The sequence below is a fragment of the Scardinius erythrophthalmus genome (genome assembly GCF_964197995.2).
Source record: "Scardinius erythrophthalmus genome assembly, chromosome: 9".
Classification (NCBI taxonomy): Eukaryota; Metazoa; Chordata; class Actinopteri; order Cypriniformes; family Leuciscidae; genus Scardinius; species Scardinius erythrophthalmus.
Genome location: NC_138229.1, coordinates 6,409,499 through 6,437,129, shown reverse-complemented (window position 1 = coordinate 6,437,129; position 27,631 = coordinate 6,409,499). Strand labels below are relative to the sequence as shown.

The 27,631-nt window shown below is 37.6% G+C and overlaps 1 protein-coding gene across 2 annotated transcripts; it reads right to left on the bottom strand.

Moving 5' to 3' along the window:
- Positions 1-500: 500 nt before the first annotated feature.
- On the bottom strand, positions 501-22,253 carry kcnj9 (potassium inwardly rectifying channel subfamily J member 9; the record flags this gene model as incomplete). 2 transcript variants are annotated; one of them, XM_081373342.1, is made up of 8 exons in its annotated part: positions 501-979; positions 6,861-7,157; positions 11,388-11,518; positions 11,601-11,798; positions 11,933-12,125; positions 19,536-19,737; positions 21,434-21,647; positions 21,959-22,253. In XM_081373342.1, 7 exons carry the CDS (start codon positions 22,251-22,253, stop codon positions 6,882-6,884), a joined length of 1,509 nt encoding a protein of 502 aa, XP_081229468.1. In that variant the 3' UTR covers positions 501-979; positions 6,861-6,881. The 2 variants fall into 2 exon arrangements, with proteins under 2 accessions (XP_081229468.1, XP_081229467.1); XM_081373341.1 differs by lacking the exon at positions 501-979 and having other exon boundaries at positions 4,770-7,157.
- Positions 22,254-27,631: the final 5,378 nt, after the last annotated feature.

Here is a 27,631-nt window from a genome sequence, read left to right as displayed (position 1 = left end):
CATTATATTTGTATTATATATTTATATAAGCAAAATTTTGTCCTACACAAGAGTGAAAAATGGATATTGGTAAGAAAATAATGTGTGTTTGTGGCCTGGTAAACCCTACATTATAGGGACAAAATGTCCCCACAAAGATGGCAATATCCGAAATCCTTGTGGGGACATTTTTGGTCCCCATGAGGAAAACAGCTTATAAATCATTCTAAGTGATGTTTTTTTGACAGTGTAAAAGTGCAGAAAGTTTTCTTTTATGGGTATTTTTAGGGGTAGGGTTAGTGTAGGGAGATAGAATATACAGTTTGTACAATATAAAAATGATTACATCTAGAAAGTCTACGTAAAGATAGAAAAACAAGTTTGTGGTGTGTGTGTGCTTGTGCAAATTAAGAACCTCTGTGTGTGATGCTCTAAAGAACGCTAATACACAGATCTGAAGAAGCTGTAATGTATTGCCAAGAACTTTAATTAGCTCCAAAGAAGTAAATCGTCAAACTGAAGACAGGAAATATTTCTTTATTTACAATTATTCGCATTCACATTTATGCATTTGGCAGATGCTATTGTCGAAAACAACTTAAAGTGCATTCAAGAAAGACAAAATTGTGCATTAAGTCTAAATGACCATCTTTGCATGCATGTAAATGACTTGCTCTCAGAAAGCAGATGAGATTATATAATATTCCACATGGACGGACAGAGAAAAAGGTCCAAAGTTCTGTGCTTTTTGATCTGAGCGTCGTCTCTCTCGTGCATTTTACACTGTGCACATTCTCTCAGGGACCAGCCCACCCTCACAAACACACACTCTCACACACACACCTCATCACCATGGAACACTGACCCAGAATTCCCGGTGCTCTTGATCAGATCAGCACGGTGTGAGTGCGATCCACAATGACACGCCGTAGAGATGCTAGAGGTGAAGGGAGAGAGAGAGAGCCTGGATGTTGTTCACATGCAAACCTCCCAGCATGCCCTATATGAGAGGTGGTGTCATGAAAACAGCAAATCAACTTAATCAAATATTGTGCATACTTAAAGTGTACTTAAAAAAGTTATACAATAATAATTTAGGTTGCACTTTATTTTACAGTACATGCACTTACAGTGCACTTACCTAAGAAAGTAGGCTTCTGGGCAATATAAGGTATAACTACATGGGTTAAGGGCAAGGTTCATTACCCAGTTATTATAATAAGTAGTATGTACATGGGGAACAGGACTGTAAAATAAATTGCTACCATAATTTGCATTATGCAATTATTTTTTTTTATACATGATTGTAGTTTGTTGTCAGAATGAACTCAGTTTACACAAACAATATAAATAGACAACAAGAGTGTGTTGCACGAGGCCTCTGTAGGGTTTCTGAAAGGCTCATGTATGAAAAACTATGTCAGTATTATAATGAAGAGGAAAGGCAAGGAGGGGCGTATTAGACGGAAAAGAAAGAGAGCAAGGGGAATGTAATGGAAAAATAAAGCACTCTCTGTTGTATCTTGTAGTAAATCTGTCATTTAAACATTTTACAAGGATACATACATTCTTACTGATAGCTGAAAGCACAATAAAATCACCCAAAATATTTCATAAACGAGCACGCAAGGGTCAAGGATTGTGTATAACTTTGTAAACGATGGGCGTTTGGGTTGTGCTGAGCTTTCTGCGGAGTGCTGCGGGTGCAGATTCTGTGTGGGCCTGGTTATAAGCCTTTCAAAGACAACCCTACTGAGCTTTGGGGCTTAATACAGATCTGTAGGTCTGTTACTATGTAGAATAGTGAAATGATGAATCTGTGCACTCAGCCTCACTCGAATCACTGCCCTCTAGTGGCACTTCCAGGCCTTGCAAGGCAACTAAACTGCAGAGCTGGTCATATAGCCTACCCTACACACACGTGCTCATGGAGACTTCGTTCAATAACCTTGCATCTTAAAGGAACAGTGCAAACTTCTATTTTTAAACGATCAATGCGATATAAATACAGGGAAAGGAAACAGATATGGTGAAACACTGAGAAAATCAGCAAAACACAAAGGGAGATGGCAGAGGACGAAAGAGTCAGAAGGTTAGAGAACAGTCAATACCTTAACATTTACCCATAATCCCACTGGGTTATGAAGTGGACACATTGGTGCATGTGAAGTAGCTACCCGTGATTCCCACACAGGAAGTGATGGTGAATATATAAATTCAATTATCCACAATTAGAACTGAACAGTTTGATTATTATTAATTAATCACTTTTACAATACCAAAACATGCAGAAATCTATCTCATTAGCTCAACAGTTTATATAGAATATAATCAGTATAAGTGAGTTTGGGGTGGGACAATCAGCAATTCTGTCTCGCAATTCCGTTTGGTGCCACTAGTGGCGCCAAAATTACACACTTCACCTTAGTCTTTAAAAAAGAAACAAAACTGTACACAATCATGTCCAGAATCACCAGACATTAGGTTGAATATAGGTTTATTATGCCGTATAGTAAAGCTTAAAAACATACATTTAAAAAAAAACAGCAGAAAAGCAAGAGGAGAAAACCTGCATGAGAGCAGTGTCTGTGCTTATCGTATGTGCTAAAGACATTCAAGTGAGCTACAAATCACATAAAGGAAAGCACATAGGCTACTAGAACACCTCGGGGAAAAACAGTTTCTCTCAGTGACTTAAAGGGATAGTTCACCCTTTTCTGTCATCATTTATTCACCCTCAAGTTGTCTTCTGCAGAACACAAAAGAAGATGTTTTGAAGAATATGGGTAATCAAACAGTTGCTGGACCCCATTGACTTCCATAGTATGAAAAAAACAAAACATATTATGGAAGTCAATGGCTACCGTCAACTGGCTGACATTCTTCGAAAATATCTACTTTTAGGTGAACTATCTCTTTAATATTCATGATCTCAATGTTTCGAACTCAAATTTAAAGGTGCACTCAGTAATTTTCCCTCACTAAAAAAAAATGTAAACTGTAAAACAATGATCACAGCTGAACGCTACTCACTTTATCTCTGTTTTGAGATACGTTTGAGGTCAGTAAGATTTTTGCTTTTAAATAAATTATTATACTTTTATTCACCAATCACACATTAATTGACCAAAAACTACAGTAAAGACTTTTACATTGTTACAAAAAAAATCTTTCAAATAAATGATGTACTTTTGAACTTTCTATTCATCAAAAAATGTATCACGATTTACACAAAAATATTAAGCAGCACAACTGTTTTCAACATTGAAAATAATCACAAATGTTTCTTGAGCAGCAAATCAGCATATTAGGATGATTTCTGAAGGATCATGTGACACTGAAGACTGGAGTAATGATGCTGAAAATTCAGCTTTGAATCACAGGAATAAATTACATTTTAAACTATATTCAAATAGAAAACAGCTATTTTAAACTGTAAAAATATTTCACAACATTACTGTTTTTACTGTATTTTTGACCAAATAAATGGTGAGCAGAAGAGACTTTTTTTCTCAAACATGAAAAGATCCCCAAACGTTTGAACAGTAGTGTGCACATTCAGAATAATTTAGTCATAGATGACGGCAAACGTTTCTACACTGGCATTAAGAACTGAGAACTTCTGTATCTACATGAGTTGCAACAACAACAGAACCAGGACAAAAATATTACTGAGTCAACCTTCAATTCATTCAAATACTTCTGAACATTTTACCTTCTGAATGGAGTATATTAAAATGGAAGTCTTTATAATGATGCATTGAAAGCTTTCATTAATAATACAGTATGTCATATAAAGGTCCAGCCTGACTGTTCTATGTCAACATACACCACACACACATTACGCTACATAAACACACATCAGTGCATTGCTCATGACAGTGCGCTCTACATCACATGCCAATTTGTGGGGTGGGGGGGTCAGCGTAATTAGTGTCTGTGTATGTAAATAGAACATGAAACATGATTTCTTCAACATATGATGATTAATATTTAAAGTCAGGTTGGGGATAAGTTCCAAACCCAAAGCATTAAACACGATTGTCCCAGAGGAAACTAAGAGAACTAGAAATACTTAATCATAGTGTCTAAATGAAAACATGTCATAATTTTTATGAATTAAAAACTCTTTTTGGTATTAAAGAGACCATCAGGAAAAAATTTAAACAGCAGCCTGTGACGTAAAACTCATTTTAAAACTATATTTTAAAATCTATTTCTTTTTAAACCTTTAAAAATGGCCAATACAACTACTGAGATAAAAGTTTCTGTGAACGTAAAAAAAACCCTGTTTATTTGCAGATGTTTCTGTTTCATTATATTATTATAATTATTTCTATTCATTTCTATTCTATTCCTTAAGGATAACAGAAAGAGGTACTCTTTCTTTTTTCTTTTCTTTGTTATGTACATTTTGATTGTACTGATTTGTTGTATACTCGTAAAAATAAAGGTTCTTTATTTGCATTGATGGTTTCACGAAGAACCTTTAACATCCATGGAACCTTTTTAATAGCACAAAAGGTTCTTTATACTGGAAAATGGTTCTTTAGATTATAAAATGTTCTTCACATTAAGAAAAAAATGGTTATTTTAATAAGTGTTCACTGAAAGGTAGTGATCATTTGAAGACTTAAGACACTTAAGAAAAGTGAGGAAACCCGTTGCTTTAAAATGATTAAGTAAATAAACTTGCGTACTTGATAAAATTAAGTTAAAGGTATAGCGGAGGATTTTTTACTTCCGGGTGGATCACCTATACCATTGGTCCTGCTAATTGTCAATCATTCTGGTGAATCAATCAAACTTTTCAAAAAGTGGAGAGGGCGGGTCTTATCTAAAATTCAGAAAGATCCTCCACTATACCTTTAACTTGACAATTCCACATAACCTATTTTTTTTTTTTTTTTCAATTACACATTAAGTTTATTTAACGGGTTTCCTTATTTATGTCAACTGATCACTTTTTGGGTAACCAAAAATGTTTTTTCTATGGCGTCTCTGCAGAGAGAAAAAAACTTTTTGGAACCTTTATTTGGATAATTCATTCTAAAATGAAAATCAAGTCATGATTTACTCACCCTGGTGTTGTTCTAATGCTGTATGCCCTTCTTTATTTTATGCAACCACAAAAGGAGAATAAAAAAAAAATGTCCTGATCGTGTTCGTTCATATAATAGCAACTAATAGCATCAAGCTTTTTTTTATTATCTTAATTTCTTACAACTTGTGTGCTTTTTCTGGGCGAGACGGAGTGAACTGCAGCGCTAATACAGTCTCAAAATGTGAGAAAATAAGACCAAAGGCTAAGGTCAAGAATTTCATTAAATAATAGTTAAAATTTCGGTTTGTTTTTCACCAAACCCTGTCGTAAACCCCCAGAACACTTGGATCATACTGTCATACTTTTTTAAAAAGCTTGATGCTGGTCTGCCATTATATGGATTAACACAAGCAGGAAAAAAAAATTTGTGGTCCATAAAATAAAGATACATACAGCATTAGAACAACTCCAGAGTGTGTAAATTATGACTTAATTTTAATTTTAGGGTGAACTAACCCTTAATATGCATATGGAAAATGTGGAGAATTGCTAATTCAAATATCTTAACTTTTGACTAGCTTAACCAGCAAGACTTCCTTGGTCAACCAGCTTCACCAAAAAGACCACCTATAAACAAGTCTAAACCAGCATGAGAAGACATTTGAACCAGCTGATTGAAGACGTCCCTCGTTGCATTATATCTAATATAGTTAACATGTTAAAATGGCCTGTTGATGTGTGAAATATTCACTAACTAATTTCTTCCATTTAATGCCCACTTTAAAAATTCTCACTTTCTCTCACTCTTCTCAACTGCTGCAGTAACTGAGCAAAGAGTTATTTGTTGCTATGGACACGTTTGAATAGAATAAATAACAAATACAAAGAACAGCAATGCATTTGTATTCAGTCACATTTGGTGGCAACAGCTGATCAATCACAGGATGATGCTACTTTCTACATCGATTTAATTAGGATGTTGAAATGATGCAGTGGCCTAATAGCATCCAATATCTCCATTTAATCTATTTATCTAGATTAAATGATCCAAGAGCCGTCTAGATCCACTCGCATGAAACATGGGTAAAAACCGAATGGCTAAACTCTGGTTGGCAGTCATGAGAGTGTGCTAAATTTACCACCGGCTGACTCTTAAAAAAGCTAATGCTAAACTCTGCTGTGATGTTGCAAATTGGAATGCAGACTTTTGTCTCCATAGTAACATGTTCACTTCTTTTTCAGGTACATGTGAATCTAACCAACGTGACTGTAAACAACTTGCACAGACTTGCTCTAAATGATGGTTTTAAAAATAGTAGCGGTTCGTACTTCAGAACCGCACTGCCTGAACATTTATGAAAGAAAAGCAGTGGAAATGTTTAAGACCGTTAAATGATTGATACTAATACAAATCAGACATGTTAGCCCAGTTCCAAAACCTAGTGAGTTGCCTACCAAGACATCAATAAGGATGCCTTGTTTTGGCCACATTTTATGACAACACTGCATGCTTCAGTTTGGATGCTGCCTTAGAAAGTAACGTTAGCTGCCTATATAGACAGGAGACAGTGAGGCAGCTCACTAGAGTTGGAAACAGAGCTACGGTGTGAATTCAAAGGCAGTGTTGTCGTAAAACATCAGAAGGTAAGATTAAATCTGACTGCAAACACAGCAAGGAGATGCTAGGATTTCCCCCTTGGGGAAAGTATTCTATGCTAGGCATTAGCGACTATACATTTCAAAATTTAACTCGAAGTAGAAGGCTTGGATCGCCGAACAATCCAGTCTAAAGTTAAATTTACACAAACTGTGGACTTCTTCGAAACATTTTCCGTACCTTTCACATTCTTGCATCCTTTTAAGCCTCAGACTCTGATTGGTCAGTGGCGACACTGCCGTTCTGCTCCCCTACAACGGATTGGTCCTGGGTGTGTGTAACTCCGCCAACAGTAAATGTTGGCCTGTCTCCCTCCCTGATAGATTCTGAATCCGTGGACTTCCCCGTCGGTTCAGTCACATTAGGATCCTCCCATTTCTCTTCGTCAAGCCGACTGGAGATCGACCAATAGAGATGAGCATCCAAACGGGCGGCAGCCAATGCCAGCTCTCTCGCCGAACAGGAGGGCGTGTCCACCTTTGAAAGACAATGAATACAAACAACTTTAGTGAAGCTGGGTTCACACTCTGCGATTTTGGCCAAATTTTGTGAATCCTAAAATATTTCTCAGATCCAAGGCCAAAAACTGAAGTCTTTGTTTGTTAGCTTGACATGTTCGCCGACAGCCGATTAATTACCGTTGCTATCAAATTTTACCTCTGACGAAATTCTGGCAGTGTCAGAAGATTTGAGGCACAGTCCTGTAGTGTGACTTCGCCTACGACAACAGTCAAATCAAAAACCAATAGGAGTGCAGAACCTGATGATGCAATTAGTGAGACAACAACAAACCACCACTTGCTCCACACACACCGTCTTCGTTTTTTTTACAGTTTTCTTTTCAACAGAAGCCAAGATCAAAAGTAATGCTAGAGATTGTTTATGTTTGATAGCCAATATTTCTATCCCGCATGTAAATGCAGCTCACATCACTGAACGTGTCACGGATTGATAATGTGAAACTCTGGACGAGTCTCTGTTTTTAACGTGTCTTGACTGTCATACAGTCTGACATTAATGACAACTGAGATCCTACAGTGTGACACGGCTTACAGCGATGATCATGTTCGTACAGTCTGACAAGCAACAATCATAAAGGACTATTATAAATCATACAGTGTGCACCCGGCTTTAGTATACTTAAAGGTGCTCTAAGTGATGTTGGGTGACGTCACTTCTTGATGACGTCTAAAGTATTGTCAAACAAAACGGAGGCTAGCTAGACCTTCCCTCCTCCTCATCCGCGCACTAACTCCCTAAACCCCACCCCAAATCCTTCTTGCTGGTTATTGGCTGGAACAGTTTGTTATGTTTCGTGGTGCGGGTGAGCCCAGTTTGTTTTTCTTGCCATTTGTGGAGCCTGAGGTGTCTACAGAGACCGCATTTTTTTACAGTGTGTTCAGGGGACAAGCAGCTAGCGGATAGTGAGGAGATGTTTGCTGTATGTGACAAAAAATGTTTTGGCCTAAAAAACGTGTGACATCGCTTAGAGCACCGTTAATACTAGAGGAACAAGGTCATTTATCAAGATCCTCATCCTGTGAACGACAGCTAAAACAGATAAATCCTAATAAATTTGATTGTATCTCTCTGTTTGCAAACATTTTACATTTTAATTAGGGCTGCATGATATTGAAGAAAAATGCCATATGGGATAACTCATTAAATAATGCGATATTCGATATGCGATACGATAATGCTTAAAGTATGTTAAATAAACTTAAATTATCTTTAAAATATATTTAAAATGATATAACCTACATACGTGTTTCACATTCTTTTTGTGACAAGAAAACATCCCTACAACTTCTGACAGTGAACATCAGTGTTTTACTGTAGCATAAGAAGTGTTATTTTAACATCAGTGTAAACCACGGGGTTCAGGGTTTCAGGTTATCCTACATTAGGATTATTTAACAACAGAAACTGAATAATCAAATGTAAAAATAAACACTGCTTAGTTTTGATTGTATGAATTAAATATTTATACTGATTCTTATTAAAGCTACAAAAGTTATTCAGCCAAGAGCAGTGAGTGATTTTCTCTTTGTATTTTATTCATGACCCCAGTTATTGCAAGCCGTTGCGATATGCATATCGATAATTTCTATATATTGTGCAGCCCTAATTAAGTATTTTACAAAAACACATTTTTTTTCCACATAAATGATCTAAATATAAATATTAATTAAATACAATTAAATATTAACTAAATATCTAAAAACATTTCAAAATATAAATATCAATTAATTATCAGATTATTATTATTATTATTATTATTTTTATACTTTTTGTAGCATTTATACAAAAGTGCTGTTTGGCTGAAGGACAGAAAATAAGAATGTGATTGCGTAAGTAGTTCGTTTTTTTACCCAGTGATGTACATTCATGACTCATCCAGAACTACAGCAACACCTAAAGCAGTTTTCACTCAGAATTGTATTTAGAAATCTCTGATTCTGCTCTATAATAAAGTGCAGGTCAGCCTTGCACAGAAAGATGATTATTATAGAGCCCATAGACATAAGTTGGAAACTTTGTAAGGGATTTAGGTATGAGAGATTGTGCAAAATGAGACCTACATATGGTGATAGTCTTTTTATGAATAAATACAATTGAATAAATTAATGCAAATGAAATACCGATTTGAGTTAGCCTAAGAATGAAGCAAATCACTGCAAAAAAAGTTTTTCTCGTACAGTTTTTCCTAAAGATTTGCTTGTATAGAACTGTCACTGTAATACTTGAGTATAACAGCTCATTATGCCTCACTGACAAGCTTCAACACCATCCTTCCATATTCACAGAGTGACCAAAGAACTGCTGGTTTTAAAATCTTTGGAGTGACTCCCATCAGTGCAGAACTGTGACGAACGTTGATCTAGACTAAAATGATGTAAAAGTTGCATGCCATGAATTGTGATATTACTGTTCGTACTGAGGTCGCATTGCAAAACATCCTGTATCTAATTTAGGACAGTCAGAATTGCAAAGATCTGATTCCATGTGGTTTGTGCTGTTCACAATGTTATGAAAAAAGCAGATCTGAGTAGCATGAGAAAAAAGAAAAAAATCCGGTTTGGGCCACTGGTTTGTCTGCAGTCTGTAAGTAGCAACTTAGTTCAACGTAGTCTGAACTAAAGAACCTTTTCCACTATTCATTCGATTCACATGACGTCACTGTAGCTTTGTGCCGCCATCTTTGCGATCACGGTGGTCTCAGTAATGCAATATGTAGTGCAGTTGGCTGCAACAACAGCCGAAAGAGGAACCCTGAACTGGTATTTTATTCTATACCAAAAGAAGAGAGAAGAGAGAATAATTTATTTAAAAGACTTGAAGTCTCATGTTGGTTTGTGGTTAATTATATTTCCATCCTATACTCTCAGTGGCCAACATTATAGACAGATATCGACAGATAATGTTTTGTCTTCATTTTATTGTTGGATCTGTTTAAATGCACTTTATCATGGTAAGTTAGGATTTGGGGTTGTTTTGAAAATAACTGTCTGTCTGTCTGTCTGTCTGTTAGTTAATACCTACCTAAATCTAATAAATATTTTTCTGAAGTTCATAAAGATATTGTCTTCGTCACATGCGCTTTATATGTTATTTTGTGTAAGTAACGTTAACGTTAGCTCTGCAGACGATGCATAATCTCAGCCTTGAAATGCATATTAAAGGACTAGTTCTTCCAAAAATGATAATTCTGCCGTCATTTACTCACCTTCATGTGCAAATCCTTAAGTTTACTTTCCGTGGAAGACAAAGGGAAAATTTTTAATATGTAGCCTAATGGAGACTCTTCTTGTCGATGTAATGGAAGTGAATGAGTAACATTAGCCTACTGGGGGCTGTCACGCAAAAAATAATAATAATAAAAGACAAAAAAAAAAAAAAACATCACAAAAGTATCATAAAAGTGATCTAATACGACTCGTCCGTTATATTTATATCGTTATTTATTCATATGATAGCTTTATGTGACGAACAAACTGCAATTTAAGTCGTTATATTATAATCACTGAGCTTACCTCTTGATAGCTTTTAATCGCAGCCAAATCATTCAAAAAGATTCGACTCGAAAGATTCTTTCATTTTGATATTTGTGTGCATTTCTCTCTGTAATTGAACATCTGTTCTTTCGGACAGATATGGCAGTCTTTTATGATATTCGGCTGATGTCTCTGGCTGTGCTGATGGACGGATTAGATAGATTCATTCATGCCAGCCGAACAGCTGCAGATTCATAGATTCATTCATGACATCGCCTCGACTCTCATGAACGCGCGCCATGAAGCTCTATGACTTAAGTATTTCTATATCATGAAAGGCCAATTGGGGCAAGCCTGGGGCAGATAATAATGGACTAAAGAAAACTGGGGGTAAAAAATAAGGATCGGAGCCTAAAATAGAAATTTTCTCCAGGTATCTCTGTCTCTCTCTCTCATTCAAATGGGCAGTTTGGGCGGCCATACCGGGCGAGTCGGTCGCAAATATGGCGGCGTTCTATTTGTAGTGACGTAGGTGGCATCTATGAATAAAGACCCTTTTGTGAATCAAAAAGGTTCCATGGATGGTAAAGGTTCTTCGTGGAACCACAGATAGATGCCAATAATGAAGCTTTATTTTTAAAAGAGTATATACAAATATTTGACCACAGAACTGCAATTAACCAATCAGAAATTCCCATTGTACGCCACATACCTCAAACGTGTGGTGAAAGGCCCCATAATCCACGTCGAAGAATCCCTCGGCTAGCGTCATCATGGGACTAAACCTGTGACCCCATAAGAGCTCTTCAGCCAAGTAGGAGCTCCGTGCCTGACAGGTCATACCTGTAGATCAGAATATATCCATCGATTACTAAACACAAATCAACACAACTCATTTTACATGATATATTTAGTGTGTATGCACCTGTAGCTTCCACCATCCCCTCCAAGATGACAACAACCTCAAAGTCCTCTTTCTCCAGCTGAGCATGTGACATGTCCCAGAAAGGAGAGCGAACATCGATCTCGTGAGAGATCACCAGTGGAGACACCAGGAAGAGACGATCGTCTCCCGTCTCAAAACCCACACTGATATCCGTCTGATCCAGTGGAATGAACTCACCTAAAGAGAGAAAGAGAAGTAACCAGTTAAAATCATAATACACTCATTGTACAATATCACCACCAGGTGGCGCCACTTCATCACTAACTAGGTCTATGTGAGGGCGCAGATGAGGGTGTTGAATGCTATCTTACCCTCTTGTGTCTGTTTGGATTTGATAAGTTTAGCTCTCATGTTAGCGCCCACAATGTGGGAGGATCTCAAGTCCCCGACGCGGAACATCAAACAGAGCTTGTCATCCCGCAGTGAGATGACAGCATTACGAGAGAACACCAATGTCTCGGCACGCTTATTCGGCTGGGAGATCTTCACAAACATACAACCAACCTAGTGAGAGAGCGAGAAAAGGGAAGAAAACGATGTGGTTTTTACATTTTAGAAAATGTAAACGGTGCTCAGTGTTATTCTCAGAGTAATTTATAGACTATTATACCATGGTCTGTCTGAATACTCTATTCTAATTGGCTGGAAGGTGTGCAATAAGGCGTGCGATCTATATTAATGCGCTGCTTTCATTGAAGCACACACACATTATGGGTGCATCTCAATCAGCTCCCTAGGCTGTGAATCAGTACATCGTGTTCACGAATTCGGGCACTGGTAAGGACAGTACAGGGACAGGGCACCGGCTCACTAAACATTGGGACACTGATGACATTATTTCCGGTGACATGACAACGTCCTCAGTGTACATCATCACTACTGGTATTTATGAACAACAGCAGAGCTGACATTATATTTTAATGTTATTTAAAGTACATTATGAGACATACTTTGCTTGTTACACACACGTGCAACATTTCAGCAGTAAATAAATTATAAATGTTAGCTAGATTATGTTCATTACCTGTCTAGTGATGTATGTTTAAATAACGGTGTGTATTTAAGAAACATCTATTGCGTGTCATTATGTGTAGTGAGTTGGCTCACATGATTTAAGTTTCACACTTAAGAACTTCCATTTAGGGAACATAGTCAAGTCAAGTAAAGTCAAGTATATTTGTATAGCGCTTTTCACAATACAGATTGTATCAAAGCAGCTTCACAGTATTAAATTAAAATAATACAACAAGGTTTGTTTCTAGTGGAATTTATTGATTGATAAAATAAAATTAAATATCCCCAAAATATCCCCAACTGAGCAAGCCAAAGGCAACAGTGGCAAGGAACCGAAAAACTCCATCAAGTGACCTAATGGTGTCCTAAAACTCCATCAGGTGACCTAATGGAGAAAAAAAAAACTTGGGAGAACCCAGGCTCAGTCGGGGGCCAGTTCTCCTCTGGCGTTTATGAACTAGAGGCCGGATTGTAGTTTGAACTGTAAGATTAAAAATATTATATGAATGCCTGGCCGAAAAGATGCGTCTTTAATCTAGTTTTAAACTGGGAGAGCGAGTCTGAGCAACGAACAGTATCAGGAAGGCTATTCCAGAGTTTTGGAGCTAAATGTGAAAATGCTCTCCCTCCTTTGGTTGATCTGGACATCCTAGGTATGACCAAAAGCCTCGAATTTATTGATCTTAAAGAGCGCGATGGATTATAGGGCGATAGAAGATCCGTTAAATAGACTGGAGCTAAGCCGTTTAGGGCTTTATAAGTCAGTAGCAATACCTTGTAAATAATACGGAACTTTATAGGTAACCAATGCAGTGATGATAAAATCAGTGTTATATGATCATATTTTCTTGATCTAGTAAGAACTCTAGCGGCTGCATTTTGGACTAACTGTAGCTTGTTTATTGAGGATGCAGGACAACCAGCTAATAAAGCATTACAGTAATCTAGTCTCGAGGTCATGAATGCATGAACTAGCTTTTTTGCATCAGAAACTGATAGGATATTACGTAGCTTAGCAATGTTTCTAAGGTGGAAAAAGGCAGTTTTTGTAACATATGAAATATGATTTTCAAAAGACAGGAGGTTACAGTCAAGTATAACACCCAGGTCTTTTACTGTAGACTAGAGGATACAGTAACAGGACATCCTACGATGTTAAAGTTGTATTGTAAGAGGTTTTGTGGGCTGTTTTTTGAACCGATAAGTATTACCTCTGTCTTGTCTGGATTTAATAAAAGAAAATTACGCGTCATCCAATCTTTTATATCTTTAACACACTCTGTCAATTTGGATAATTTAGCGTTTTCGATTTTTCTCCATTCAAATAGACAAAATGGTAGCGGTCTGATAAGTATGATCTGAACCAGCTTAATGCTTGTCCTTGAACACCAGTATAATGTTGTAGTCGATCTAAGAGTATTGTATGATCTATAGTATCGAACGCAGCACTAAGATCAAGTAAAACTAGTATTGAGATACAGCCTTGGTCAGAAGCTAAAAGTAAATCATTTGTGATTTTAACGAGCGCAGTTTCAGTGCTATGGTGCGGCCTGAACCCAGACTGAAACTTTTCATAGATGTCATTTTCTTGCAAGAAAGAGCCCAGTTGAGCGGACACAACTTTTTCTAGTATTTTAGACATAAATGGAAGATTTGAAATGGGTCTATAATTTGCTAGATTATTATGATCTAATTGTGGTTTCTTAATGAGAGGTTTTATAACTGCCAGTTTAAATGTTCTTGGAACATAACCTAAAGATAAAGACGAGTTAATAATATTGAGGAGAGGCTCTTCCACTACAGGTAACACTTCTTTCAATAGTTTAGTTGGTATAGGATCTAATAAACATGTTGTTGTTTTAGATGAAATGATACGTTTATTTAACTCTTTTTGTTCTATAGTTGTAAAGCACTGTAATTGTTCTTGCGGGGTGATAATTGAGGCTGAATAATAAGGCGCGATTGAAGATTGAACGTTTACAATTGTGGTTCTGATGTTTTCTATTTTCTCAGTGAAGAAGTTCATGAAATCATTACTACTAAACTGTAACGGGATATTTTGTTCGGGTGATGTCTGTTTATTTGTTAGTCTAGCCACGGTGTTAAATAAAAACCTTGGATTATTTTGGTTATTTTCTATTAGTTTGCGGAGGTGCTCAGCCCTGGGCGCTTTTAGGGCCTTTTTATAACGTGACATACTGTCTTTCCACGCGATTCTAAAGACCTCTAAATTAGTTTGTTTCCATTTACGCTCTAAATTACGGGTTTCTCTCTTTAGAACACGCGTAGTATTGTTGTACCATGGTGCTTTAATTTTCTCTCTGACCTTTTTTAATCTAATTGGTGCAACAATATCCAGTGTTCTAGAGAGAATGGTGCTCATAGTGCTAGTCAGTTCTTCTAATTCATCTGTTTGTTTGGGTTCAGGCAGCAGCTGAGACAGATTAGATAAGCAATTTGAGAAATTATCTATGGTGGATGGAAGGATTGTTCTGCCTGGTCGATAACGCGGCGCCGCATGACATATTACAGCAGTACGTAATATGCAAGTTACCATATAATGGTCAGTGACACTTTGTGGACACTTTCCACTTTGTGGAATGATATCTATATCGGTTGGATCGGTTCCATATGATATAATTAAATCGAGTGTATGATTAAGACGATGAGTTGGTCCGGTGACGTTTTGCTTGACCCCAAAGGAATTTAATAAATCTGTAAACGCAGCCCCTAACGCATCATTTGGATTATCTGCGTGTATGTTAAAATCTCCAACAATTAATGCTTTATCGACATTGACCAATAGATCTGAGAGAAAATCTGCAAACTCTTTTAGGAAATCAGCGTAAGGCCCAGGCGGTCTATATACGGTAGCCAAGGCTAGAGATAATAGGGATTTTTTTCTAACATCTAAGAGCGTAACATTTAGTACAAGTACTTCAAACGAAATAAACTTATAACCCGTTTTCTGAGTAACATTGAGAATATCTCTATAGATTGTTGCAACACCGCCGCCACGACCAATCAGACGGGGCTCATGCTTATAGGAGTATCCAGATGGAGTAGACTCATTTAGACCGAAATAATCATTTGATTTAAGCCAGGTTTCAGTCAGGCAAAGTACATCGAAGCTATTATCTGTGACTATTTCATTTACAATAACTGCCTTAGGTGTGAGTGATCTAATGTTTAGAAGACCTAGCTTTAGAAATTGTTTTTGTTTACTAATAGCAACATTTTCTGTTTTAATAACAATTAGATTTTTCCTAGATCCTGCAGTAGATTTATTATTTGATCTCACTAAACGAGGAATAGACACAGTTTCTATGCAATGTTCTACACTAGTATTTATATCAGTTAAATTGGTGCAGCAGAGACTATGATTTGGACTTTTGGTAACTAGTCATCTAACGGTATTTAACATTTTGGAGATGTTATCCGACAGAAGATCCACTCCGAATCTGTTTGGGTGTAAGCCATCAGCACGGAAAAGCCTAGGACGCTCCCAAAACAGATTCCAATTATTTACAAAGAGAAGTTTCTGCTCATTGCACCATGACATTAACCATTCATTTAGCGCGAATACTCTACTAAACTTTTCATGTCCTAGTCGGTACGTGGGAAGCGGTCCTGACACAATAATCATTGTTTCGGGCGATGTGCTGTGTACCGTATCGATCAGATTCCTGAAGTCTTTCTTCAGAACCTCCATCTGGCGCAGCCTGATGTCGTTCACTCCCGCGTGCAGGACCACAGTTCCGACGCGCTCGTCACTGTTCAGAATCTCGGGAACGCGAGCGGCGATTTCAGAAACACGAGCACCAGGAAAGCAGTGACTGTGCACCTTACTTTTACCTAACGTAGCGTGTACGTGTCGAATGATGGAATCGCTGATGATCATAGCATCAGGGGAGAAGCGGTTTTGTGTGGATAACTCGAAAACCGGGAGGGTCGGAGAGAGTCTTGGTCTAGACCTGACTCGCATCTTCCGCTGCGGAACTATCCAGGCTTCGTGGTGGCGTGTTGGAGCCGGAGTGAACGAGACCATGGCTGATCGCGACCTCGGCGCTCGGGATCGATGCTGAGTAACGCACGGAGTAGACGAGGTCGGAGTCAGCGAGTTAGTAACGTTAATCTCTGATTTGTGTGCATTGGCGCATGATGTTTCAAGAGCTAACCGCCGGTCTCTTAGCTCGGCTTGTCTCACTAAAAGGTCATGGATCTGTTTCTCAACAGCTTCCAGCTCGGACTGCAATGCGTGCAGCTCAAATGTGTCCTCACCTGCACCAAAAGGTTGACTACTTGCATCTGATATATTCACCATTTTAACAGATGGACAGTAAGTTAGCAACGACGCTACCAGTGATGCTATCAGTATTAATACTAATTTATGACTAAACTCTTGGATATAATCCGTCTTTTTAGTGGTATGGGTGTAGAGTAGACGCACGATAGGCGAAAAAAAAATGTTTGTTTGTAAGTGAGCGTGGAGAAGACGCGTTCAGCCGTGATCCACGGACGTAACCTATAGGAGTATCCAGCGTTGGATCACTAATAGGCTTGAGACACGGAAGGATTTTGCGATTGAGACAGCCCTTAAAATGCCCGCTTCCCTGATCAGAGCACCCTGTGTCACTTGCACACAGAGATCGGAGATTGCACAGACACACAAAAACAGGAGCACAAAAACTTGTTGTTAACACTGCCCCACTACTTTTATTATTAAATTAACTTTGATAATGAATTGCTACATTATATTATTCAGCAAGGAGGTTGTAACGTAGCTGTTTTTGAAGTATTTTAACTCACAGCTTAATTGCTAATAGAGAGACGCTGCACAGATGCAGGTAATACACACACACACGCATCTCTCTCTTAATATGCTAATTTATTCAAATAAATGTTATACTTCAATCATGTAACCTAGCTGCACTACTTTATCTCTGTCTGATTTAAAGCAGACAGAATGCTAGATCTAATGAGCTGTAATTGATGAATTAACCATCGTTTTATTCCCTCCAATCAAATTAAGTGCAGCACACATCAATAACAGGTTTAACTTGTCAATGCTGGCAAAAGACCATGATATAAGAAGGTTAATCCACGGCTAGCTGTGCATTAAACCATTTGAATGGACTCCGAGTCGCGTCGGCCGTTTTTGTTATCCACGTCGTGCAAAATTGTTAAATGTACAGCTAACCGTGGATCATGCCTTACTTATAGTATTTATTAATATTTAAATTGAGCTTTAATTTTTATAATTTCATTATAATTTTTTTTTTAAGTTTTAGTGATTTTGTTATGTGCTTTTGATATTTCGTTTTTGCTTTTTTTCTAAAAACTTATATTTTTTTCTACTTCAGATTCAACTTAATATTTCAGTTAACTGCCAAGGCAAAGTTTCTAATTTTCATTTAAGTTGTTTTTTAGTTTTAGTTTTAGTCTGTCCAAAAGAATCCAGCCACAATGCTAAGAGGAACATGTTTTTTTTAACAATATAATGGAGTGAGTATATATAACCAACTATATAATGTTCATATTTATTATGCAAAAAATCAAACAGCTAAGATGTTGTGGGTGGTTACTAGGGTATTGCTACGATTTATGCTAGATGGTTTCTTAATGGACGAAGTCAAACGTTTTTTGCCATTTTATCATGTGGCAAGTAAAAACCTGGTCACCCACAATTTGAGGTATCATTTATATCTGTAGCACTATAAGGGAGGGGGATGAATTATATGCATAAATTCAATGCTAAGGAACAAATCTCTGATCCCAAATATGAGCAATTGTTGTAGTAATGCTAGTCTTCGTAAAATACCCCACTAATTAAAAAGAAAGTGAGACATGAGAACAAAGGTTTAATCTGAGTTTAGAAATGCAGATACTAGGACGTGGCATTTAGACAGAGTCTGGTGTGTGTGTGTGTGTGTGTGTGTGTGTGTGTGTGCCCTTGTTTATATTACATTGTGGGGACCAAATGTCCCCATAAGAATAGTAAAACCTGAGATCACCTACATTGTGGGGACCAGCCAGCGGTCCCCACTTTTCAAAAGGCTTATAAATCACACAGGATGAGATGTTTTGAGAAAGTAAAAATGCAGAATGTTTTCTGTGATGGGTAGGTTTAGGGGCAGGGTTAGTGTAAGGGGACAGAATATACAGTTTGTACGGTATAAAAACCATTACGTCTATGGAGAGTCCCCACAAAGATAGTGAACCAGACGTGTGTGTGTGTGTGTGTGTGTGTGTGTGTGTGTGTGTGTGTGTGTGTGTGTGTGTGTGTGTGTGTGTGTGTGTGTGTGTGTGTGTGTGTGTGTGTGTGTGTGTGTGAAACAGCCCCCGGGGGCAACATTTAAACCAGGACATTAGAGATATAAATGAACTCATCACAACCGTAAAAAAACACATGAAATTAGGCCAGAAAAGAGGTTGAGAAGGGGGTTGAAATTGGCAAAGAAGAAAGAATTAGAAAAGGAGAAAAGACATACACAGAAACAGAGGGATAGGGTACACACATCTGTCGTCCAAAACGCATGACTCATTTGCTCTCGGTTATGGATGATATAACTCAGATCAACAAACGAAAGCCATGTGCGCTGAGAAAACACTCCTTTCCCAAACCACATCAAGCATGGGAATCATGCTGCACTTTCTACAAAAAGAGTATATACACACTCACAGTATATATATTATACTCTGGAGGGTATATTTAGCATATATTTGTTTTCAATGTTCAATTAAACCATCAAAATATGAGGAAAATATTTTATATTTTAAATATGAGGGAAGAACAAAACACTAATCTTTATATGTATTTGTAAAAATCTGAATCAGCATTACAATTTGTATAAAAATGTACAAAATATTGATTTCACAAAACATGTTTTGTGTTCTTACCATGAATGCATTGACCATAGATCCCAGGATGGCCTGTAGCAGGAGTAACATGGTGCCCACTGGACACTGGTCAGTGATGACACGGTATCCGTAGCCAATAGTCGTCTCCGTTTCAATGGAGAAAAGGAACGCAGAGATGAATCCATTAACATTATTGACACATGGAGTCCATGCATCATCCTCCAAATGATCCAGATCACCCCTGCCATAAGAAAGAGGAAGGGAGTGCGAGCGAAGGAGATGTTTTGTTTATGACAATTTGTCCTTGGCTTTTTTTAAATCACACAGTCTCTTTTAGTAAATTAGCTCTTGCATCTTACAGCACAAGGAGAAGCGCTTAGTGTCCACCCACACACATTACTTGTGTTCATATCTAGTGTGGATGAACGTGACAGTGCGTGGACAACACAAATGCACAGGATCTATGAGCAGTACATTGAATGTTGATATACAAACACTTGATTGAGAAGCATTTGTAAGGGAAGAATACATTTATTTTTGCCGAAATCAAAAAAACGATTATTTTATTTATATACTATTATAGCATTTGTTTATATTTTGAATTCGCTTTTTTATTTATTTATTTGGTTTTCATTTAAATTTTAGTGTTAGTCATTTTGTTATGTGGTTTTGTTATTATTTTGTATATTTAATTTTCTTTCAGCTTATTTTTTTTTTTTTTTTATGAAAATGTTTTTTAATAGTTTTATTTTTAGTTAACGGTAACAACGCTGACCTGATATGATGGCCAGTATAATAAATCTGTCTGTTGTTTTCAAACCAAGTTGCAACCTATAATCTTACATGCTTCAAAACCTTATAATGTACACGTTATATATATTATAATGTACACAAGTTTCATAACTATTTATTATTTTCTGAACCTGGTAAAGAAAAAGACAATACTGAATGAGTACTATTATTATTATTATTATTATTATTATTATTAATATCGGCCATTTCAGATGCTGATAATATTTTTTCTTTTAAAACCACTAATATTGGCCAATACTAATTGTCACCAAAATTTTCTGCATCACATATTAAATACAAATGCTTCATATTTTGCATATATAAAAGAGTCTTAGGGCCGTTTAACACAGAATGTATTTTTGCTGTTAAAAACGTGAGACGTAGGTCAGTGGTAAGAAAAAAAAGCGCAAGGTCTACCCTAGAGAAAAAAAAACCCATACCCAAATGTATTTAAAATACATTAAAAATCCATTAACATTTTTACTGACATCGCTTGAGACTTACTGATAGAAATATTATAATTAAACTTTAATTGGAGTACTTCCTTATTGCACAATGCACATTTCTTAATATTAAGCCATAAATATGTTTTAAATCACTATTAGTAAGGATAATATGATCTCTGTATAATATCAGTCTTTAAATGCAAGATATTTAAAGTGTATCTAAGTATACTTGCAATAGTTCCACTTTAGCACAATCAAATATATATAACACTACTTCTGGATAACTAAAGTGGATTAAGTACAAAATTAGCTGTTGACTTTAAGTATATCAATTTAGTATACAATAAGTACAATTGCAGGGTATTTAGATTAAGTACATAAATATGTAAACATATTTTTAGTATACCTACAATAAAATGTATTTCAAAGAAATTTTGGTATATTTATTTTTCACTAGGGTAGAGATGTGTTTTTTAAAACTTTTAACTTGAGCGTCGTGTTTTCAGACTGCCATGTCATTTGTGAGATGCAAGACACAAGCGCAACGGTTAAAGACATCCGTCTAGCACGTGTTTACATTGAAAAACAATGGAAAAGAAGCGCAGTGGAATGGAAAAAAACGCGTTCTGTGTGAATGGCCACTTAGGATTTAAAAGTTTAAAAGGTATAAAAATGTGTGTTTGTGTGCGTTATTCATACCTGCAGTATGCGATGAGGTACCATATTGCTCCAAAGAAGAGCCAGGTCACTGCATACGCCATGACGAAGACAAACAGAGAGCAGCGCCAGTTCAGATCCACCAGGGTGGTGAAGATATCCGTCAGGTAACGGTACGTCTCGCGCATGTTACCGTGCTGCACATTACAACGGCCGTTTTTCTCCACATAGCGCTGCCTCTTACGCTTGTTGCGTGCTGGAGAGAGCAAAATTAGAGCAAGTGACAGTGAGGAAAAAAGGACACAAAAAAGTAGGCAAACATCAAACACTGTCACTGAGCAGCTTACCGCAATCCATTTTTAAAAATAGATCCAATGTAAAATTGAGTGACACATCCAAAAAGGAAAAAAAAAAAAATTTTCTAAATGAACAAGTGGAAGAACACTGACATGCTGTTCCTGTAGAGGTGTTAGAGTAGCTCTGTCTGTTTCATCATGCATGTATGGAGAACAAAATCTTTGACAACCACCAACTGCAATCCTACAGCATCTAATGATTGAGTCTTACCCCATCCAAACTTGCTCCACTCTTGCCCCGACCCCTGAACCTTCTTCTGCGGCTGATTGGCCTGCGCCTCCCTTGCAGCCATCTTGGCCTGGAAGGTCATTTTGTTATTGGATGATGGCTGTGTGGGAGGGGCCGTCTCCGTGGTTACCACATTTCCCAGCTCCTCAGATGAATTCTGTACATCAGTGGGCGGAGCATCCTTTGGGGCCTCCTCCACAGGCTCCTCCCCTTTCTCTGGAACTGGGAGGGACAGGGATTCGGGGCACGAGGAGAAGGCGGTGTTGTCCAGTGCCATTGTGTGTGCGTGTGTTAAATAATAAGCCAATGTGTGCGTGTGTGTGTGTGTGTGTGTGTGTGTGTGTGTGTGTGTGTGTGTGTGTGTGTGTGGTAACAATGTTCCTCAATACCTTATAATCAGTTGAAGAGTTTCATTTGTGCCTTTGTCTTATTTCTGCAAAAAAGACAGAGAGACAGACACTGATAAAACCAAAATAGACCTAATTAACACATTTTACCAATGGGCTGAAAGTTTTATAACATTCTCTCAAGACATTCTCTAGATTTCGAAGTAATTTGCTCAAACCAAGAGAATAACAGCTTTATTATACTGCTGATTATTGCTTAACGTTAATTTGAACCAGGCCTTTCATTCACTTCCCCCATTATGCATTAAGCATCCAATTAACTGGCTGAAATTAACTTAAGTAGATTACATTGATGACTTCATGCAATTCAACCTTTTAAAAAACATTTTCCACATCAAACATGCTGTTGGAGGCCGCTTTAATGCACAGGCAAACATCTGATCTGTTATCAGAAGGGCTCTACCAAAACACACAAACCCAAGAAGCAGACTTAAATATGAGTCTAACTCTAACTTGACTTAAATTAACCTCCAAATTCAACAGCTATAAAACAGCTAAACAATTTTTTTACAAGCAAGTGATCATAAAGAAAGCAAGAAGATTTAGGCTAGCTTTGTGTTGCATTTAATCCACAATAAAACATAAGCTCTAATGCCCACACAAATACAAATCCACCCAGAAACGGGCGACTGTCCATGTAATTCTAAACATACAGGTCTGCTTTTCCCACATTGTCACCAACTGTCTCTATGGTCTACTTAAGCCTGTTTTACTGTATACTTCTGCGTTGAACTCACGCCGTAGCTACGTCGTAGGCTGTGTGTAGCGCGCGTACCCTTCGGCGTACCCTGACGTGCACCTCTCCAAAAATGTAACAACGCGTCAACTCTACGCGGACGCAAGCGCTGTGATTGGTCTGCTAGAACCCCTCCCTCAGGTTTCACATGCTCCCTCTGCAAGTGTAATTGCGCGTCAACGCGGACAACGACGCAGAAGTATAAATGAAAACCAACGCGTTGCCTACAGCGTAGAGGCTTCGGCGTAGGTCCGACGCAGAAATATAAAACAGGCTTTAGGCTTACGATGCTTATAAGAAATGCAGCCGTGTATAAATAATGGACTGTTTGAGGTTCAAAACCAGTTAAGATCTATGCCAAAGATGCTGTTGATTACCACACCAAACTATTTGATTTGTTTCATTATGTTTACAGTAATGCATTTACAATGTAATTCTATGCGGCAAGATAGTCGATAAATTTGCAGTCTGTGATTTTTGTGTGAAAATAAATATAATTTTTTTTCCATAAAAATGTGTGCTGCACGATCTATAAAGCTGTCTAAATTGTCCTTTTAGCAGTGGGATTACTAATCGAGGCGGATTCTGGTAGGTGGTAAATAGTCCACTTCTAGTATTTTTGTGCGTATAATGAAGAATTCACTGCCTTGAAATGGTCAAGACAGGAGAAAAAGAGATGTTACATTGAAAAGACAATGCTAGTAAGTGATTTTATCATACTAATCTTGTTAACATTTTGAATAAATTCAAAACTGTGCATTTTAACATTTTTCCTGATGCACTGTCCCATAGATTTCCATTATAGTTGCAGTACCTTAAACAAAGATTTTTGCTTTTGTCTTTGTGGTCGCTATCAAAGCATTAGTAATTAGTAACTAATTAGAAAACCCTGACCATCTTAACAGTCTCAACCTATGTCTGCTTGTCCTCAAATGTAGATGGGGCGAGTGTTCAGGAAACCTGTTTGAAAATAGTTATTTTTGCAAAGCTACTGGCTCAGAAATCACACAATCAGCCTTAACTTATAGAGTGCTACAAATAGGAAGTTAGCATCACCCTGGTTCACTCCTAAAAACCAAATAGGATTTTTCCATTGGCGTTTGGATTATAGCAGATGATTCTTAAAAATGTTGTTCATCTTCAAATGTTTTGTTCATTTGAAAGTCTCTTCACATCCTGATAGCAATCACTAATTTAAGTGGTCTAAATGTATTTATATGTATATATATATGTCGTCTGTTGAAGGAGTAGGAACGTAAAATGTTCGTCCAATCATTGAATTCAGTCCGAAAGCAATGGTACGATGCTACCTGCCTGTCAACATATGTATTCTATACCTCCGCACACCTGCTCACGCAGACATCACACGTCATCAGCGTGTTTCATGCTCTGTAGAGTTAGACAGACGTCAGTCACTGAGCACCACAACAGAAACTGCAGCACCTTTAACAGTTCCTCCTGGACCAAAGCAACCAGCTTATGCTCCATTCACGGCATAAATACTGTAATTTGGAAGAGATGGAAACCAGTGACGTTATACTCGGAGCGGTTTGTGACTCAAATTTATGTTTCAATGGCAACACTATCAACGCCGAAATGAATCTGCAGCAGTCAGGTGGTACAGGTCAGAGCTCTTTAAGTTGTTAATGTTCATTATTATTGTAATGTAATGTGCTTTGAGACATGAGGTAGTTTAGCGCTGTCTCTCGTGATGCTTTTGTTTGCTCCCTGCTGTACGCATTCATGTGTTTTGAAAGGAGGGCGGGATCTTTAAAGCTAGCTCGCTATTGCTAGCCTTTCCGAAAATACCCGACCCTACCTTTAAGCTTCCAACAACTCTTTCTACCTTTAATTTAAAAAAAGTAAATAAATCCCTGAAATTTTGAGTTAGAATAGTTTGCAAGTGCATGATTATAAACACAACAAAGGTATAAAAGTGGACTAGTGAGTAGATGAGTTCACCAGTTCGGTGTGATGACATATCCCTGACAGCCTAGTCCCATTACTGATGTATTTTATGTCATGGAATAAAACGTAAAAGCATATTAAGCTTGTGTTAACCTTATTTCAGGCATTTAACCAAAAAACCCATTCAAAAACATACTGAGTTCAGGACGACAGAACCAGAAGTGCTAAAATGCTAACTTGTTTCCGTGTTTCGCCTACAAAAATACGTCATATCTGCAGCAATCTATTTAAGAGCGACATCAACGTGAACTGCACTGAAAACCATCTTTTTGCTTTCATTGCACATATATTCAACATCCTGCACTATCGATTCATCTACAATGACATATTTCACTGCTGCATCATCTCCACAGTAGCGGTAACATCTGTCTGACTGAGTCTGATCCTGTTTGCCGTGTTTACACAGGGTGTTAGGGTGCGAAGTCCAGCGAGGCGCTATATTTAGCTCTGATAGTCTGGCAGTAGTAATCACACCTACTCAAGGATGGATCATGATCTGCCTTTCTGGTCTGGGCCACATTTAGACTCATGAATCTTTCACGGATTGATGGATCTGCGTTGAGATGTGCTCATGTGTTCAAAACACAAAACTCTAGTAATGTTAAAGAGACGGATTATTGTCAAAAGAGGATATCTTAGACAGCCATATTTCAGGATTTGCAGGGATCAGCTAGGGCACACACACACACACACACACACACACACACACACACGCACACACACACACACACACACACACACAAAGAAATCAATAATACTTGAATTAGTCTGAATGGAGCAGGTAGCACAGATGACAAATGACCATCATTGGGAACAAACTGGCTGTGTGTGTGTATATGTGCACAACAGCAAAATAGTAACTTATTGTCAGATATATACCTTGCTAGACCTATATAATAGTGTATAATTAAACAAAAAATGTGTTAGTAAAATGCTATATCTGTGTATTTGTGTTTGTCTCTGTTTTTCTGTCTGTCTGTTTGTGTGGGTGGTTTATTCACAGTCCTGATGGTAAGTGGGATTGTCATGTTTTCTAATTTTGGTCTTTTGGGAGAAAAGAGTGTCTGATGTGACACAAAGCTGCAATTACACGCACACGAAAAAACACACACACAACCAGTGGCCTATGTTTGTCTGGGAGACCTCAGGCTCACTAGCCTGCTGTTTATATGAATATTACAGCATCCCTGGGATATAAATCAGTGCAAACACACAAAGCTTTTTGAAACTGAATTTTAAAGACCACCAGACAATTTGTGTATGTGCATAACAATAAGTCGGACTGTATATTATTTTTTTTATAAATATATATATATTAAATCTTGTAGATCACTATTATTACACATTTTAAAGGACAAATGGGATATTATTACACGTTTTTTATTGTAAGTCATTTTAAATCCCATGCTTTTAATTTAGCACGTATAGCATGTCCTTATATTTAAATTATTTTTTATAACAACAACAATTTCATTGATGAATTTATAACATTTAAATTCCTTTCAAACTCATTTCTTAATAAATGTTTTCTTTTTATGTGGCTTTTCTTGTTTTTCTTGTTGCGTACATTTAATTGTTGGCTTCCAGTCAATATACTTACAAGCAATCATGCAGTCACGTAAACGAAAAATAACCATATAATGCATGCACATTTACTGGCATTGAACTGATAGCATGTCTTGATCAACAAACGATTGATCAACAAACGAATATTAACCAACATACGTAGTACCTACCGTACAACTAACCCTACCTGCCACGGAGGCTTTCTCCAGCACATTAACTTACGCGTTTTAAATACTTGAGATCTGCGGGTTTGTTAGTCCTAATGTCTGATGTTGGGCTCCTCGATCAGACTCATGCCGGCGATGGGGATGACGATGTTGGTGATGTTGTTCAACAGCGGGTGGGAACAGAGACGCAGCATCACTCGAGCATCATTTCACCTCCAGGAAACAAAAGAGAGCCAGCCAATCCACACAGAGCAAGAAGGAACTTGTGAAATATTAATCGAAACGCAATCTCGTGCTGCAGATGATGGCAATGAATCCTCTTTCCAGTGCGAAGAGTCTTTTGATTAAAATGGAGGCCATCTGACTGTCGGATGGATGAGAGATTGGAGAGCGAAGCGGCGTCGGCGTGATTCACCGGCTCTGCGCAGGTGTTCGTGTGTGTGTGTTTGTGTGTGTGTGTGTGTGTGTGTGAGAGAGAGAGAGAGAGAGAGAGAGAGAGAGAGAGAGAGAGAGAGAGAGAGAGAGAGAGAGAGAGAGAGAGAGAGAGGCAGAAAGCGTGGAGAAATGGGCAATTAGAGGTGGGATGAAGAAGGGGGGAGGTGGTGAAGATGAGGTCAGTCTCACAAAAATCGCTCTCTCAGAAACTGTAAAACACATGAGCCAGAGCCACTATAATGTTTTATTAGGCTACTTTAAATATACCATATAGCCTACAATATTTCATACATTTGATAGGCCTATATTTATTTAGATTTTCTTTTAATTTATTAATTATTAACCATTTAAAGCTGCAGTCCGTAGCTTTTTTTGG